The sequence below is a fragment of the Carica papaya genome, chromosome 5, assembly GCF_054855325.1.
Source record: "Carica papaya isolate Zhongbai chromosome 5, ASM5485532v1, whole genome shotgun sequence".
In the NCBI taxonomy this organism is placed as follows: domain Eukaryota; kingdom Viridiplantae; phylum Streptophyta; class Magnoliopsida; order Brassicales; family Caricaceae; genus Carica; species Carica papaya.
The window spans coordinates 7,896,824-7,910,612 of NC_142313.1; the positions used below are offsets into that span (position 1 = coordinate 7,896,824).

The 13,789-nt window shown below is 37.2% G+C and overlaps 1 protein-coding gene and 1 non-coding gene across 2 annotated transcripts; one reads left to right on the forward strand and one right to left on the reverse strand.

Annotated features, from left to right (window-relative positions):
• The first annotated feature begins 3,763 nt into the window (after nt 1-3,763).
• On the forward strand, nt 3,764-10,657 carry LOC110811315 (uncharacterized). Its single transcript, XM_022037775.2, has 2 exons — nt 3,764-5,331; nt 10,414-10,657. The coding sequence occupies exons 1-2, from the start codon at nt 4,607-4,609 to the stop codon at nt 10,427-10,429; spliced, it is 741 nt and encodes a 246-aa protein (XP_021893467.1). The 5' UTR covers nt 3,764-4,606; the 3' UTR covers nt 10,430-10,657.
• Nucleotides 9,371-9,506, reverse strand: LOC148253722 (small nucleolar RNA Z247). Its single transcript, XR_015820856.1, has one exon. It is a non-coding gene; the product is annotated as a small nucleolar RNA Z247 (small nucleolar RNA).
• Nucleotides 10,658-13,789: the final 3,132 nt, after the last annotated feature.

Sequence of the window (13,789 nt, forward strand, 5' to 3'; positions counted from 1 at the left end):
AAAGAGAATTTATCCTATGAGGAGGTATCAGTGGACATTGTAGACCGAAAAAGCAAAGTACTCCGCAATAGAGAAATTCCCTTTGTGAAGGTCCTGCGACAGAATCACGCCCAGAAAGAGACCATATAGGAGTTAGAATCGGACTTCAGAGCTCAGTATCTCCAACTGTTTGACAAGATGAGAGGGTGACAAATTTCAAAGATCAAATTTCTTCTAAAGAGGGAGAGTTATAATACTCAGGGTCGAAATTTGGCCCGGGATCAATTTTGTTGTTTTAGAAATAAATAAAAAAATTAATTACAAATTAATTTTATTTAATTTTATTAAATTATTGAAAAAAAAATAGGTAGAGATTTAATTGAAAGGAATTTCAGAACAAAAAGGAAGAAAATTTGAATTCGGATGGTGTTTTTAAAAGAAAAATTAGAAATAAGGGATCAAAGTGCAAATAGAAAAAGTTCAGCAACGTAGGACCGTCCAATCAGCATCTTCGACGAATAGGAGTACGCCACATGGCAAGGCACACTGACGTTGGTGACACGCAGGAAGCCACGTAGGCGATTTACGTGCCCCACGATTAGATGGCTCAAGATCAATTCCGCGCATGTGGATGGTCCAAATTTATTTTTTTCTTAGGAATGATCGGACGATCGAGATCAATTGTGATAGACAGACTAGATTCGTTTCCTCTTTAAATATGATCGGACAGACTAGATAAATCGTGATGGACGACTCAGATCAACGCAAGATAGGTATAAATATTTCGCGTCACATGGTATCCCAAACCCTAGCCGCCAGCTCCCGCTGGAGAATAAGAACCAGGTGTCAGAGAAGGAGGCCAACTACTGACGGCCGTCGCATCGGAGCCACCGACGGTCGCTAAAAAGGTAAAAATTTTCTTTATCTGCTCGAAATTTGATTTTGAACAACCCTGTGGCCAAATTGGAGCAACAAAGCTCGGTGGAGCCGTCGCGAGCAAAACCAAAAAATTCATCTGATGAGACTCTTCCTTATTCTTGTTTCACGTGATTTTTCAATCATTGTGTTCACCGTCTTTTTCTGTGCAGATTAGCCGAAGAAAGAAGCTCAGCTGTAAAGGAGGACTGACAGAGTCACCGCACCATGTGACCTCCTGCTGGTAGGTTTGGTGTTTTTGGTGATTTTCCTACCAAATGAGGCCCTTTAACGTGTTTTTCTGCAGGGATACGTGTAAAGATGGCCAAATCAGACAAAGTTGACCTGACCAAGACGGACCGCCGCCATGGGCGATGGAGTCGGCGTCAGAGCACGGTGCCACCGCCGTGTCAGAACTCAAAATTTGGCAGGAAAGAGTTTCGAACACCAATTTTAAAAAATTTGGGTATTTTTAGGTATGTGACGAGTATTTTGAATTTTACAGAAAAAATTTAGAGAATTCGGTACCCGTTAGGAGGCGTGGTAGACGTCGCGATATCTCAAAACACCGATCCAGGTAAGGATACCTCACCCTATTCTCTGTTACGGTAAATTGAGGTTTAACGATATATAATTTTATATTTTTATGAAAAATTAGAAAACTCTAAGAATAATAATAAGTTACTAGTGAAACTGGAATCGACTAGTTCATAATTGTCTTGATTTGCCGTTTATTTTTCTGTACTGTCCTATTTGCTTGATTTTCGTATAGTACATGTTCTTACTTTATAATTTAATGGTCTTATCAACTTATATGGTTAATTTGGTTATACACCGTCAGCATGAATGTAGTTTAATTAATCTGTGAATGTGATGTAAGATATTGGTATGCGTTTGTTGATAAAAAACTGTATGTGAAAGACTTGTTGGTTACCCAAGAAAAGGGTGGACGGGCCTGGTATATAGAAAACTCTACCGTGAATGTTAGCTCAGTTGGTCGAGGCTGAGAAGTCCCTTACCGAAAAAGATTGAGAGATATGGTTCATCCTCATACCGGATGGGGTATCGAGGTGATAGAATATTTGACTCTCATTACCGGACGAGATATGGAGACGATCGATCAATTGTTAAATTGGATATTGGGTTCACGAGTAGGGGGGACATCCTTATGGACCCCAGGGGTACGAGTAAGCAAGTAAAAAATGAAAGTTATTATCTCTTATTCTCTTATGCGTTAAAGTAAAAATTTGATATGGATATGGGTCTTCATAGGTTATTTTTGAGAAACTCGTTATGGTAAGTATCAAACAACGTCTTCAAGTTTAAATGTATTTAAATAAAGCAAGGGCTCTATTAATTATTTTTCTGATTTTTACCAATTTTTAATTTTTTTGTATCTGTGATTAGTGCGATATTCTTACTGGGATAGTGTAACTCATCCTTTTATTAACCATTTCAGATCAAGAAAATCAAAATTCAGATCCTTATCAATAAGAAGGTTGTGAGTAGTTCACCACCCGAACTCCATTCAAGTAATAGTGAAGGTTGTCTTATAACACTTTTGTATTTGTTATTTCTTTCATTTCTTTAATTACCGTTTGTCTTTTAAAAGAGATATTCTTCTAACCTTATTGGTCATTCTAAATTATTGTGTAAGGAATGTAAACTCTAACTCTAATAATTACTTCCACATTTAATTTTATGAATTCAGTTTTCTTTAATATTTTGGGCTTTTACACGCACCAAGCTTACACTTGATGAAAGCATTCACACTTATCTCTTTCTTGCGAGCTTTCTTTCTTCACAACACCCACCCACACCATTATCAAAGTAAGTTTTCTCTCTTTTTGTTTCTTCATTATTTGAATATTGTAGATTTTAGAGAGTTTGATTTTACTTCTTGTTGATTTTCTCTCTTACTTTTGCTTCTTCGTAACTCGAGCATTATGTTGATTTTTTGCTTTATGGTAAAAAGGAGAGGAAAGCTTGTCTAAAGAAGACGATGTACACAGAAGAGAGGGGAGAGAATTTCTTTATGATAGGTATATAGTCAAGTTTATGTAAATATGGTAAAAGATATTCTAAGTATAAATGAGAAGTTTAAAAAAATATAACATGATATCAATTTTCCTAATGAATCCAAACATCATTAAAGGAACTTAACGTAGAGGGAGAAGTTTGTTATCTTTTTGAAAGTTTAAGAGGAATTTCAAACAAAATATAATTTATAAGAAAATTCGAATATTTTGTATAGTTCAATAAATATTTTGATATTATGACCTATGAATAATTGATGCCTAATTACTTATGGAAAGAATTAGGTAAATTTTTATTAAATTTTATGTTTAAAATTTAAAAAAAAAAAAAAGTTTCTTAAGAGTGAAGTTGAAATAAGTTTTTTTCTTTTAGTTTTTGATATTGGTAAAATTTAAAATATATTATCTTAATTTATTAAAAAATTATTTAAAATAAAAATTTCAATTAATAAAGTCTTAGTACGGTTTTAATAGTTAAATGAATCTAATTTTGTAAATAAATTCTAAAAAAAAGAATTTATATATTTGAAACAACCTAAATTAAGTCGAATTTAAACCATCCTTATCCTTGTAAGTGCACGAATCACAATAAATACAATTATATATATGGTATCAATTATCAATTCGAGCTAAAATACTTTTATTTACCATCTAAATTAGAGTTTAAAAGGAAAATTTTTCTTTCAAGACACGGTGTTTTTACTTTTTTTTCTTCTAATTTTAACCACACAACAAATGACAAGAATAAAAATAGTTGTCACGCAAATATATATTTTTTCTTTTTTTAAAAAAATCAATTTTATATGAATAATATAGTTTTTTTTTAAAAAAATAAAAATAAAAACACAAAATTCCGTGTCTGTATTTGAATTTGGAGGAGTAGAGATTTGGGAAGAGGACGACGAAGAGAGGGAGAGAGAGGAGGTTGACAAGGACAGGAGCAGAAACACTGACGCAAAGGGTCAAAAAAACCTTCCCGCCATGTCAGCAAAGAAATGCCGCGCATGAATCTGCCCAGCCGAATCTCTGCCACCCGTACCCACCCTCTCTCAAAGCTTCCATAACACAAATCTCCTCCGTCTCTTTCTCTTTCTCTTAAATTTTGGGCTTGATATTCTTAGAATGACCTTCTCACGCTCATACCATTTGCTCAATTCTATCCTCTCTTGAAAAAATAAAAATAAAGAAAAATCTGTCTTCTTCCTCGTGTCCGAATTCAGATCTTTCTCTGACTGGTGGTTTTCTTTTTCTTTTTCTAACTTTTTATTCTTTCCGATTCTTAGAGGATTCTGTTTTTTGCACTTTTGTCGAATACCCAGATTGGTCATTGGAGAAAATCGAGTTCTGTCTCAGAGAATGTTTGTCTTTGTTTTCAATTTTTTCGGATTCTTTTGTACATCTGTTTGATTGATAAGAAAAGGATTTCCGATTTTTCACCACCATAAAACCATTAAAATCGAGTCCAAAGAACTCAGATTCATTCAAATTCAAGTGTAACTAATTTTTGTTCCTTAATTTCCGTCATTTTCTGCAAAATCCCCTGCTCATTATTCTTTTGCTTTTCTGGAATCTGAATTCGATAGAGAAGGGTGTTTGTAATTCAAATCTAATCCCTGATTCGGTTTCTAGTCGTACAACCAGGGGAAGAAAAGAGGCAGAACTCGAGAATCGGAGAAATGGAGCCACCGTCGAAACAGTCTCTGCAAAAACCGCCGGGCTATCGAGACCCGAATATGGGTCCGGGAGCCAGGCCGAGACCGATGCCTCCACGAAAGCCGGTTCTCCCGCCTTCCTTTCACGGGAGGAAGAAACGGAGGAGCGGTTGTCGTTTCTGCTGCTGCTGCTGTTGCATCACATTACTGATGCTCATGCTCTTCGCTCTGATCGCCAGTGCGGTTTTCTACCTCTGGTACGACCCCAGACTCCCGATATTCCACCTGCAATCTTTCCGGGTCCCGCAGTTCAACGTCACGGTGAGACCCGATGGGTCGTTCCTCACGTCGCAGACCGTGACGAGAATTGAGGTGAAGAACCCCAGCGGCAAGCTGACGTACTATTACGCCGACGCGGATGTGGACGTGAGCGCTGGGAAGGGCGACGACGAGACGAGTCTGGGATCGGGGAAGGTGGTCGGATTCAAACAGGCACCGAAGAATGCGACGAGCTTGAAGGTGCAAACGCAGGTGAGGAACCAGATGGTGGATGATAGGATTGCGAAGAAGCTGACGGCTCGCTTTGAAGGGAAAGAGATGGTGGTGAACGTGGATGCTACTACGAAGGTGGGATTTGGTGTGGGTGGATTCAAGGTTGGTATGCTGGGCATCAATCTGAAATGTGGAGGTGTCACCATGAATCAGCTTGATTCTGCTATGCCCAAATGCTCCGTCAATACACTCAAATGGTAAATATTTAAATTCATTAAGTTGAAGTATGTTGCTTTTAGGATTGAGTTTGATTTAAATATCATGGGTTAATATTAAGTTGAGTTTGAATTAGAATATAAAAACATATAATGAATGATGAAATTCAGAAGAAATTTTGAAATTCGAGACTGGTTTAATTGTAGTTTATTATACATATTGAATAATTCAAGTATGTAAATTGAATTGAATTAGAACATAATTACAATATAAAAGTTTAGTTTGAAATGATTATACCAACCACACAACTCTCGATAGAGAGCAGTTCTATTTATATTGAGATTGATTCAACTGATTACATAGAAAAACATGGTTCCATTATCACCACGATCCTATTTCTAAGGACCAACTGGTGCATTATCTTACTCCACTTACATAACAGTTATTTGACTAATTCTAACAGCTCCCCTCAATCACAACAAGTTCTGGATATGTTGAGATTGTTACAATGAGTAATAAAAGGATATCTAGACAGTGGTTTGGTCAGAATATCAGCTACTTGATCACTTGATGAAATGAATCGAACTTCCATTGCCTTGCGTGCCACTTGCTCTCGAACAAAATGGAAGTCAACTTCAATATGTTTCGTTCTGGCATGAAACATCGGATTTGAAGTCAAGTATGTAGCTCCTAAATTATCACACCAGAGACGAGGAGCCTTTGATTGATACACTCCAAGCTCCTTTAGTAATGATTTGATCCAGATCATTTCTGCAGTTAGATTTGCAATGGCTTTGTACTCTGCCTCTGTACTTGACCTGGACACTGTAGCTTGCTTTCTTGAACTCCATGAAATCAAATTTACTCCAAGGAACACAGCAAATCCACTAGTTGATCGTCGATCATCAGGACATCCTGCCCAATCAGCATCCGAAAATCCAGACAGCATCATTGTTTGAGACTTTTGAATTTTAACACCGAAATCTAGCGTACCTTTGACATAGCGGAGGATTCTTTTTACCGCGCCCCAATGAGTATCAGTAGGTGCATGAAGGTATTGGCAAACCTTATTCACTGCAAAAGCTAGATCGGGTCTAGTCATTGTCAAATATTGTAGTGCTCCAACAGTGCTTCTATACTTGAATTGTTCATCAGTTGATAAGGGTATTCCCTGTTCTCTCAATAACCGTTCAGCAGAACTCATTGGAGTAGACATTGGCTTGCATTTTTCCATGTTTGCTTTCTTCAACAGGTTCAAAGCGTATCTTCTTTGTGATAGTATGAGACCATCTCTTGTTTTCTTAACTTCAATACCCAGAAAATACTTAAGATCACCCAAATCTTTAACTGCAAAATCTGTTTTTAAATTTTGAATCAGACTTTCGGTGGCTTGATCAGATGAGCTCACAATAATTATGTCATCAACATAGATGAGCATATAGATGGTTATATCCCTGTTTTTGAGGATAAACAGAGATGAATCAGCTACCGAAGCCTTGAAACCTAACTCCATAAGTTTTCCAGTCAACCTTGAGTGCCAGGCTTTGGGTGCCTGTTTTAAACCATACAGGGCTTTCTTGAGCTTGCATATGTAATTCTGTGGTTTGTCTGGGTCTTGAAATCCTGGTGGTTGTCTCATGTAAACTTCCTCTTCCAAAATACCATGTAAAAATGCATTTTGAATGTCGACTTGCCTCATATTCCAGCCTTTTGTTACTGCTAATGAGAGAATAACTCTGATTGTTGAAGGCTTAATTACAGGACTGAAAGTATCACTGTAATCAATACCAAACCTTTGTTTGAACCCTTTGGCAACTAATCTTGCTTTCAATCTTTCAACTGACCCATCTGCCTTTCTTTTTACTTTGTACACCCATCTACTGTCAATGAGATTGATTCCAGGTTTGGGAGGAACGAGAACCCAAGTTTCATTCTTCTGCAACGCTGAGAATTCATTATTCATTGCTTCTCTCCATCCTGGGTTGCGCATGGCTTCCTCCAAGTTGTTCGGTTCAGCAACTGCATCTGTCATTATGGTATGCTTCAAATTGTTGACAGCAGCAGTTCCTGCAAAACTTCTCGAGGTGTCAGAGTATCTTACAGTTCCATCAGTGAATTGTTTTGCTCTCACAATGTTGTTTTTCGATCGTGTTTTCATTGAGTGTTGATTACTTGCTTCAGGGATTGTATCACGAGAAATGTCATGTTCTGGCAGTTGTTCTTGAGCTCGGTTTTGATTGTTGGTTGAGCTATTTTCAGCTTCGTGTTCGGCAATTACCTCATGATGTGTTGTATTATCTGCAGGAAGCAAACTTAAAACAGATGCATCATTAGCAATATCATCAGATTGACCATAACTCATATGAGAATCACTAATAACTGGTTCAACATTTGTGAGAGCATGTTCAGTGTAGACTGTGGGGTTGATTAATACTGGAAGAAGAGCAGGTTGATGTGAGTGTTTGATTTTAGCTGGTGACTTAGATTCGTTAAAAGGAAACAAGTTTTCATCAAAGATTACATCTCTAGAAATGTGGATTCGGCCTGTACTTCTGTCTAAGCATTTGTAACCTTTATGTGAAGAGCTATAGCCCAAGAACACGCATTTAGTGGTTCTGAAACTTAGTTTCTTGTTGTTGTAAGGCCTGAGATTGGGCCAGCAGGCACAACCAAACACTCTAAGAGTTAAGTAATCTGGATTTTTGTTGAACAATTTATGAAGAGGGGTGTCCTGCTGTATTGTTCGAGTGGGCATGCGATTTATAAGGAAACATGCTGTATTGAAGGCTTCATCCCAATATGACAGAGGCATGTTTGATTGAGCAAGTAAAGTAAGGCCAGTATCTACAATGTGTCTGTGTTTTCTTTCTGCGATCCCATTTTGTTGGTGTGTGTGAGGACAAGAGATACGATGCTCAATACCAGTAGATTTGAAATAATTGTGCAAACGATGATATTCACCCCCCCAATCTGACTGGACAGAGCGTATTTTTGAATTTAGCATGGTTTCAACATGTTTTTGAAATTGAAGGAAAACAGACTCAACATCAGACTTGTATTTCAAAAAATAAATCCAAACATATCGGCTAAAATCATCAACAAAAGAGACATAGTATTTAGAATTGTTTACTGAGGAAATAGCTGGACCCCAAACATCAGTATGGATTAACTGAAGTGGTGCCGTGGATACATGCTGAGAAGAAGCAAAAGGTAATTGATGAGCTTTTCCTAGTTGACAAGCATGACAAATTAGGGAAGATGAAACACTAGTATCTACAGCTAAATTATTATCTTGTAAAATCCTAACAGTAACGGGAGAGGCAGGATGGCCAAGTCTTCTGTGCCACTGTTCTTTCGAAAGTTTGGCTGTGAGCAAGGCTTGATTGGAAGAATTTGGTAGAATGTAGAGACCATTCTTACATTTACCGGTGAGTAGGAGCTCCTTCGTGACTCGATCCTTAACAAGAAAACAATTTGGGTGAAATTCCACAAAAGCATCATTATCAGAGGCCAATCTTTTTACAGAAATTAAATGTTTATTGATTTTGGGAGCATAAAGAATGTGTTTCAAAACAAGAGATCTAGATGAACCAGGAATTAATGAATTCCCAATATGAGATATAGACAAACCTGAGCCATTTGCAACTTGAATCTGATCGGTGCCAGTGTAACGTTCTCTGGTGGTAAGTCTGTCTAGTTCACTGGTGATATGATCTGTGGCTCCAGTATCAATATACCAGTTTGCATCACTAGTATATCCACTTGTTGCTAGAGCTGCTTGTTTGATGTTGTCTTCGGCTTGATATGCTTGATCAAACCTGTACCAGCATTGTAAGGCATTATGATTGGGTTTACCACAAATTTGACAGAGATTGTTTTTGTCTGAGCTGCTTTGTGTTCGTGGTTGTTGACGTCCAGGATTGATTCCGATACGCCCTGTTTGTCTACGGCCACCGTATGATTGACGGCCACGACCACGACCGTTGCGAGCTCCATTGATGCCTCCTCGAGTAGTCATCCTGTTAACATTGTTAGCAGATGAAAGCTGATCAATTGTACCATTACGCAGGTGTCGCATCTCGTAAGTCAGCATGTGAGCATATACATCGCTGATGGTGTAGACATCTGTTCTTGTTGTAATGCTAGTGACCAGAGAATCATAATCTGGACCAAGTCCCTGTAGCATGTATGCAATAAGCTCTTCATCTTCTACTCGTTTGCCAATGGCTGCAAGTGTGTCTCCGAGGCGTTTGATTTTGCGAAAATAATCTGCAATTTTCATGTCCTTCTTTTGGATCGTGGTGAGTTCCATGCGAATTTGCATTGCTCGAGCTCGAGACGTAGAAGCGAATTGTTTCTCCAACGTTGTCCAGGCTTCTCGTGCCGTGATAATGCCGATCATAGTTCCGAGAACTTCTTCTGTGACAGACGAGTTGATGAGACTGAGCACCAGCTGGTCCTGGTGGTACCAAACTGTGTACTCGGGGTTGATAACAATGCTGCGGCCATTTGTTGCTTCACTCGGCTCAATGGTGATTGTTTGGCTAGGTGCAGGTGTGGATCCATCAACAAAACCAACTAGCCCTTGGCTGCGTAAGTAAGGAAGGATTTGAGCAGACCACAGCAGATAATTTTCTTGGGTGAGTTTTACACTAATTACCTGGTTAATAGATGGAGAAGGCACAGTGCTAAATTGGAGAGGAGATGAATGAGAGAGTGTTGAATGAGAGGAGGTAGACATGGTTAGCAGTGGAAGCTGGAAGTTTGTGAATCAACCTGCTCTGATACCATGAAATGATTATACCAACCACACAACTCTCGATAGAGAGCAGTTCTATTTATATTGAGATTGATTCAACTGATTACATAGAAAAACATGGTTCCATTATCACCACGATCCTATTTCTAAGGACCAACTGGTGCATTATCTTACTCCACTTACATAACAGTTATTTGACTAATTCTAACATAGTTTACTTTAGAGTTAGAAAAAATTCAAGAGGAAAAAGAAGAGGATGTTTTGAGAGACTAGTAAAATATTTAATGACATATAAATTTTTCCAAGTGATAATCTGTTTGAACATTAAATATTGCAGTTGTAATAGAACTTATTTTGAGTGCAGGATCAACATAGGTTGAAGAAGGTACGTACATTCATGGATGATATTTGGAGGATGAAGGCGTCAATATTTGTAGACAAACATTGATATGGAGTATACAGAATTTTAGCTAGCCTTTATTATTTTCATATATCTTCTATTGACCTACATTTTTATGATATAAATACATATTATATATATCATAATTGATATATATGTACGCACATTATTCTTTTCTTGGAAAGATAAAAGGGGGATCATACTCTAACGTGTTTCCATGTTTTGAACTTTTTGTCATCTTTCTTTTTGATGTACATTGTGGGTATATATATATATATATATATATATATATATATATATATATTGATTGAGTAGAGCCAAATAATATATGTGTGTATATGGTAGTAGTGTCGATGAATTTGTTTGGTTATTTAATGAGTGTGTTAAATCTAAATAGTTGTTTTATCCAATTAGATTATTAATATGTATATTTTCTGTGGGGTAATGTTAAGGAAGCCTTTGGATTCCGGATGAGGGATGCTGACGGCTTGCTTGTCTTTTTATTAATGTAAAAATAAATAAATAAATAAATAAATAATAAAGTGGATTAATGTAAGATGTCAGCAATTAGTGTGATGATTAGAAGATAACGCAAGAGAGGGATATGACATCCGCCGAACCCTGACTCCCCCACGCTAAGGGCTGGAAAAATTATTTACAAACTGGTGGATAAGCCTGAAAGGTAATCTTCACCGCATTCCTTTCTTCTTCAAATTAGTTCACCTCTCATTATTATTATTAGTTTGAAAAATTAGGAGCTGATTCTAAAGTGCAACCCACTGGTTTTATGTCAGTATTTTTCTTTATGCTCAAGAGTTGGTTTCAATTTATTATTTTATGTAAAGTTAGATGTATGTTATGTTGTATTAGAAAAATTAAAGCTACTATTTCATTATTTCAACATTAGTTTTTAGTGGTTTCTAATTTTCAATAAACCTCGTACTAATCTTTTTTTTTTTTTTAAAAAAATTATTTTTGTACACAATGCACAAACGTTGAATAGGTATGTCTCATGTTTAATATATTTTATGTGGTCCGAAATTAATTTTAAAATTAAAATATATATATATATATAAATTTATAAAAATATAATTTTTAAAATTTATATATATTTATTTAATGTAAACTTAGAAAAAAAAATAGGTGAATGATGAAATTCAAAATAATTTTGAAAAAAATTGGTGAAAATTTGAGTTCGTAGGTATTTTTGAAAGAAAAATAAGAAACTGTAAGTCAAAACGTAATTAAAAAAATTGACCGCCCAGTCAGCAATCCCAACGAATTGGAGCACGCCACGTGGCAAAGAACACTGACTCGGTGCCACGCGAGATGCCACGTTGGCAATCCACGTGCCCGCGATCGGACAACCCAGATCCGTTCCATCCTCCAGCGCGATCGGACGATCGTGATCAAATACAATGAACAGTTCAGATTCATTTTCTCTTTAAATGCAATCATACGGTCCAAATCAAATCGCGATGAACGGTTCAGATTCATTTCCTATTTAAACACGATCGGACGATCAAGATCAGACGCGATGAAAGGTCTAGATTTAAGGAAAACAAGTATAAATATCTCACTTCACACCGAACCCAAACCCTAGTCGTCAGCCCCCCGCTGGAGAAGAAGAATCAGTACCAGAGTAGGGAGCCGACCGCCGCCCGCCGCTGCGCTGGAGCCACCTCCGACCATCAAAAAAGATAACAATTCTCCTATTCGCTCGGAATTTGATTTTGAACACCCCCGTGACCAAATCAGAGTAAAAAGAATGGTAGATGAGTCAGAAACCGAGGGTAAAGCCGGACGGTGCCGCCGCGGAAAAAATAAAAAATCGCCTCCGATGAGTCCCTTTCTGTTTCCCGTTTCATGCAATTTTTCCACTATTGTGTTCACTATTTTGTTTACTAAAGGTTGACCGAAGAAAAACATTCAGCTGCGAAGGTAAGCCGGCGGAGCCGCCACGCCGAAAAATTCGGCCCCTAGTAAGTTTTTGTTTTTTTATTTTTTTTGGGCCAACCGAGACCCTTTAACGTGTTTCTTGCAGTGATGGATATAAAACTAGGCAAAACCGGTCAAAATTAGCCGAAAATGGTCAGTTCGAGGCAAATCACCACCGCAAGATGCGGTGCCGCCATGCCGAAATTTTAAAATTGGCTAGATAAGGTTTTTAACACTGATTTTGAGTTTTTTAGGGGTATTTCTAGGTACATGAAGTGTGTTTTAATCTCTATCGAAAAATTCAGGAAACTCGGGGACTACCAGTAGGTGCAGTAGAAAATTTAGTGTTTCGGACACCAATTCGAGTAAGAATCTCTCACCTTATTCTCTGTTATGGAATTGAAGTCTAATTAAAAATAATACGATATTTTGCGTAATTTAGAAAACTTCGATAATTAATTACAGGTTACTAATGGAGTCGGAACTGATTATTTATTACTGTTTGTCATATTTTAACTGATTGTTTGATTTTATAGTTTTAAATGCATGATAATACACTGAAATTGGTAAGATTATTCAATTGTATTTTCTTAATGCATGTATTGCTTGTCTTGTATATTTTATAGTTAAATTATGAAACTGAAAATTAAGTGTAAATGAAAAATTGATTGGTTAAGTGAATGAATGAATGATAGCCTTACTGGATATCCTACGAGATGGTGGACGGATCGGGTACATAGAAAATCCTACCGTGAACATCGCCTCATACCGAACGGGGTATCGAGGATTGTTATTTTTTGTGCTCATACCGGACGGGGTATGGAGACGGTCCGTTTTACCCTCATACTAGATGAGGTATTGATGGATGGTATTTTTGGCTCTCATACCAGACATGATATGAAGACGACCCGTTTAACCCTCATACCGAACATGCTATTGAGGGATAGTATTTTTGGTGCTCATATCGGACGGAGTATGGGGACAGCAGGTTAGTTGACAAGTTTTGATATGGGTTCACGCGTAGTGGAACATCTCTATAGACCCCAATGGATACTAGTAGACAAATAAAAATAGAAAGTTATTATTCTTACTTACTTGACTATGAGATTATGATGTTGTTGAGTTATTGTCTCTATTAGTCAGTTTTGGAATCTTGCAAACAGTAAGTATGCAATAAATGGTTTTACTTATGATAAATGAATTTACTTAAATTAAGAGCTCAATTAGTTATTTTTACAAGTTTTACCAACATTCATTTCTGTATCGGTGAGTAGTGTGATATTCTTACTGGGCTCGTGTACCTCACATTTTCATTAATCATTTCAAATCAATATGACCAAGATTCAAATCCCGATCAACAAGGGAGTTGTGAATAGTTCACCACCCGAACTCCCTTCAAAGG

Bases quoted from the DNA above. Each gene is read 5' to 3' on its own strand.
- LOC110811315 (XM_022037775.2), top strand. From the start codon at position 4,607: ATGGAGCCACCGTCGAAACAGTCTCTGCAAAAACCGCCGGGCTATCGA.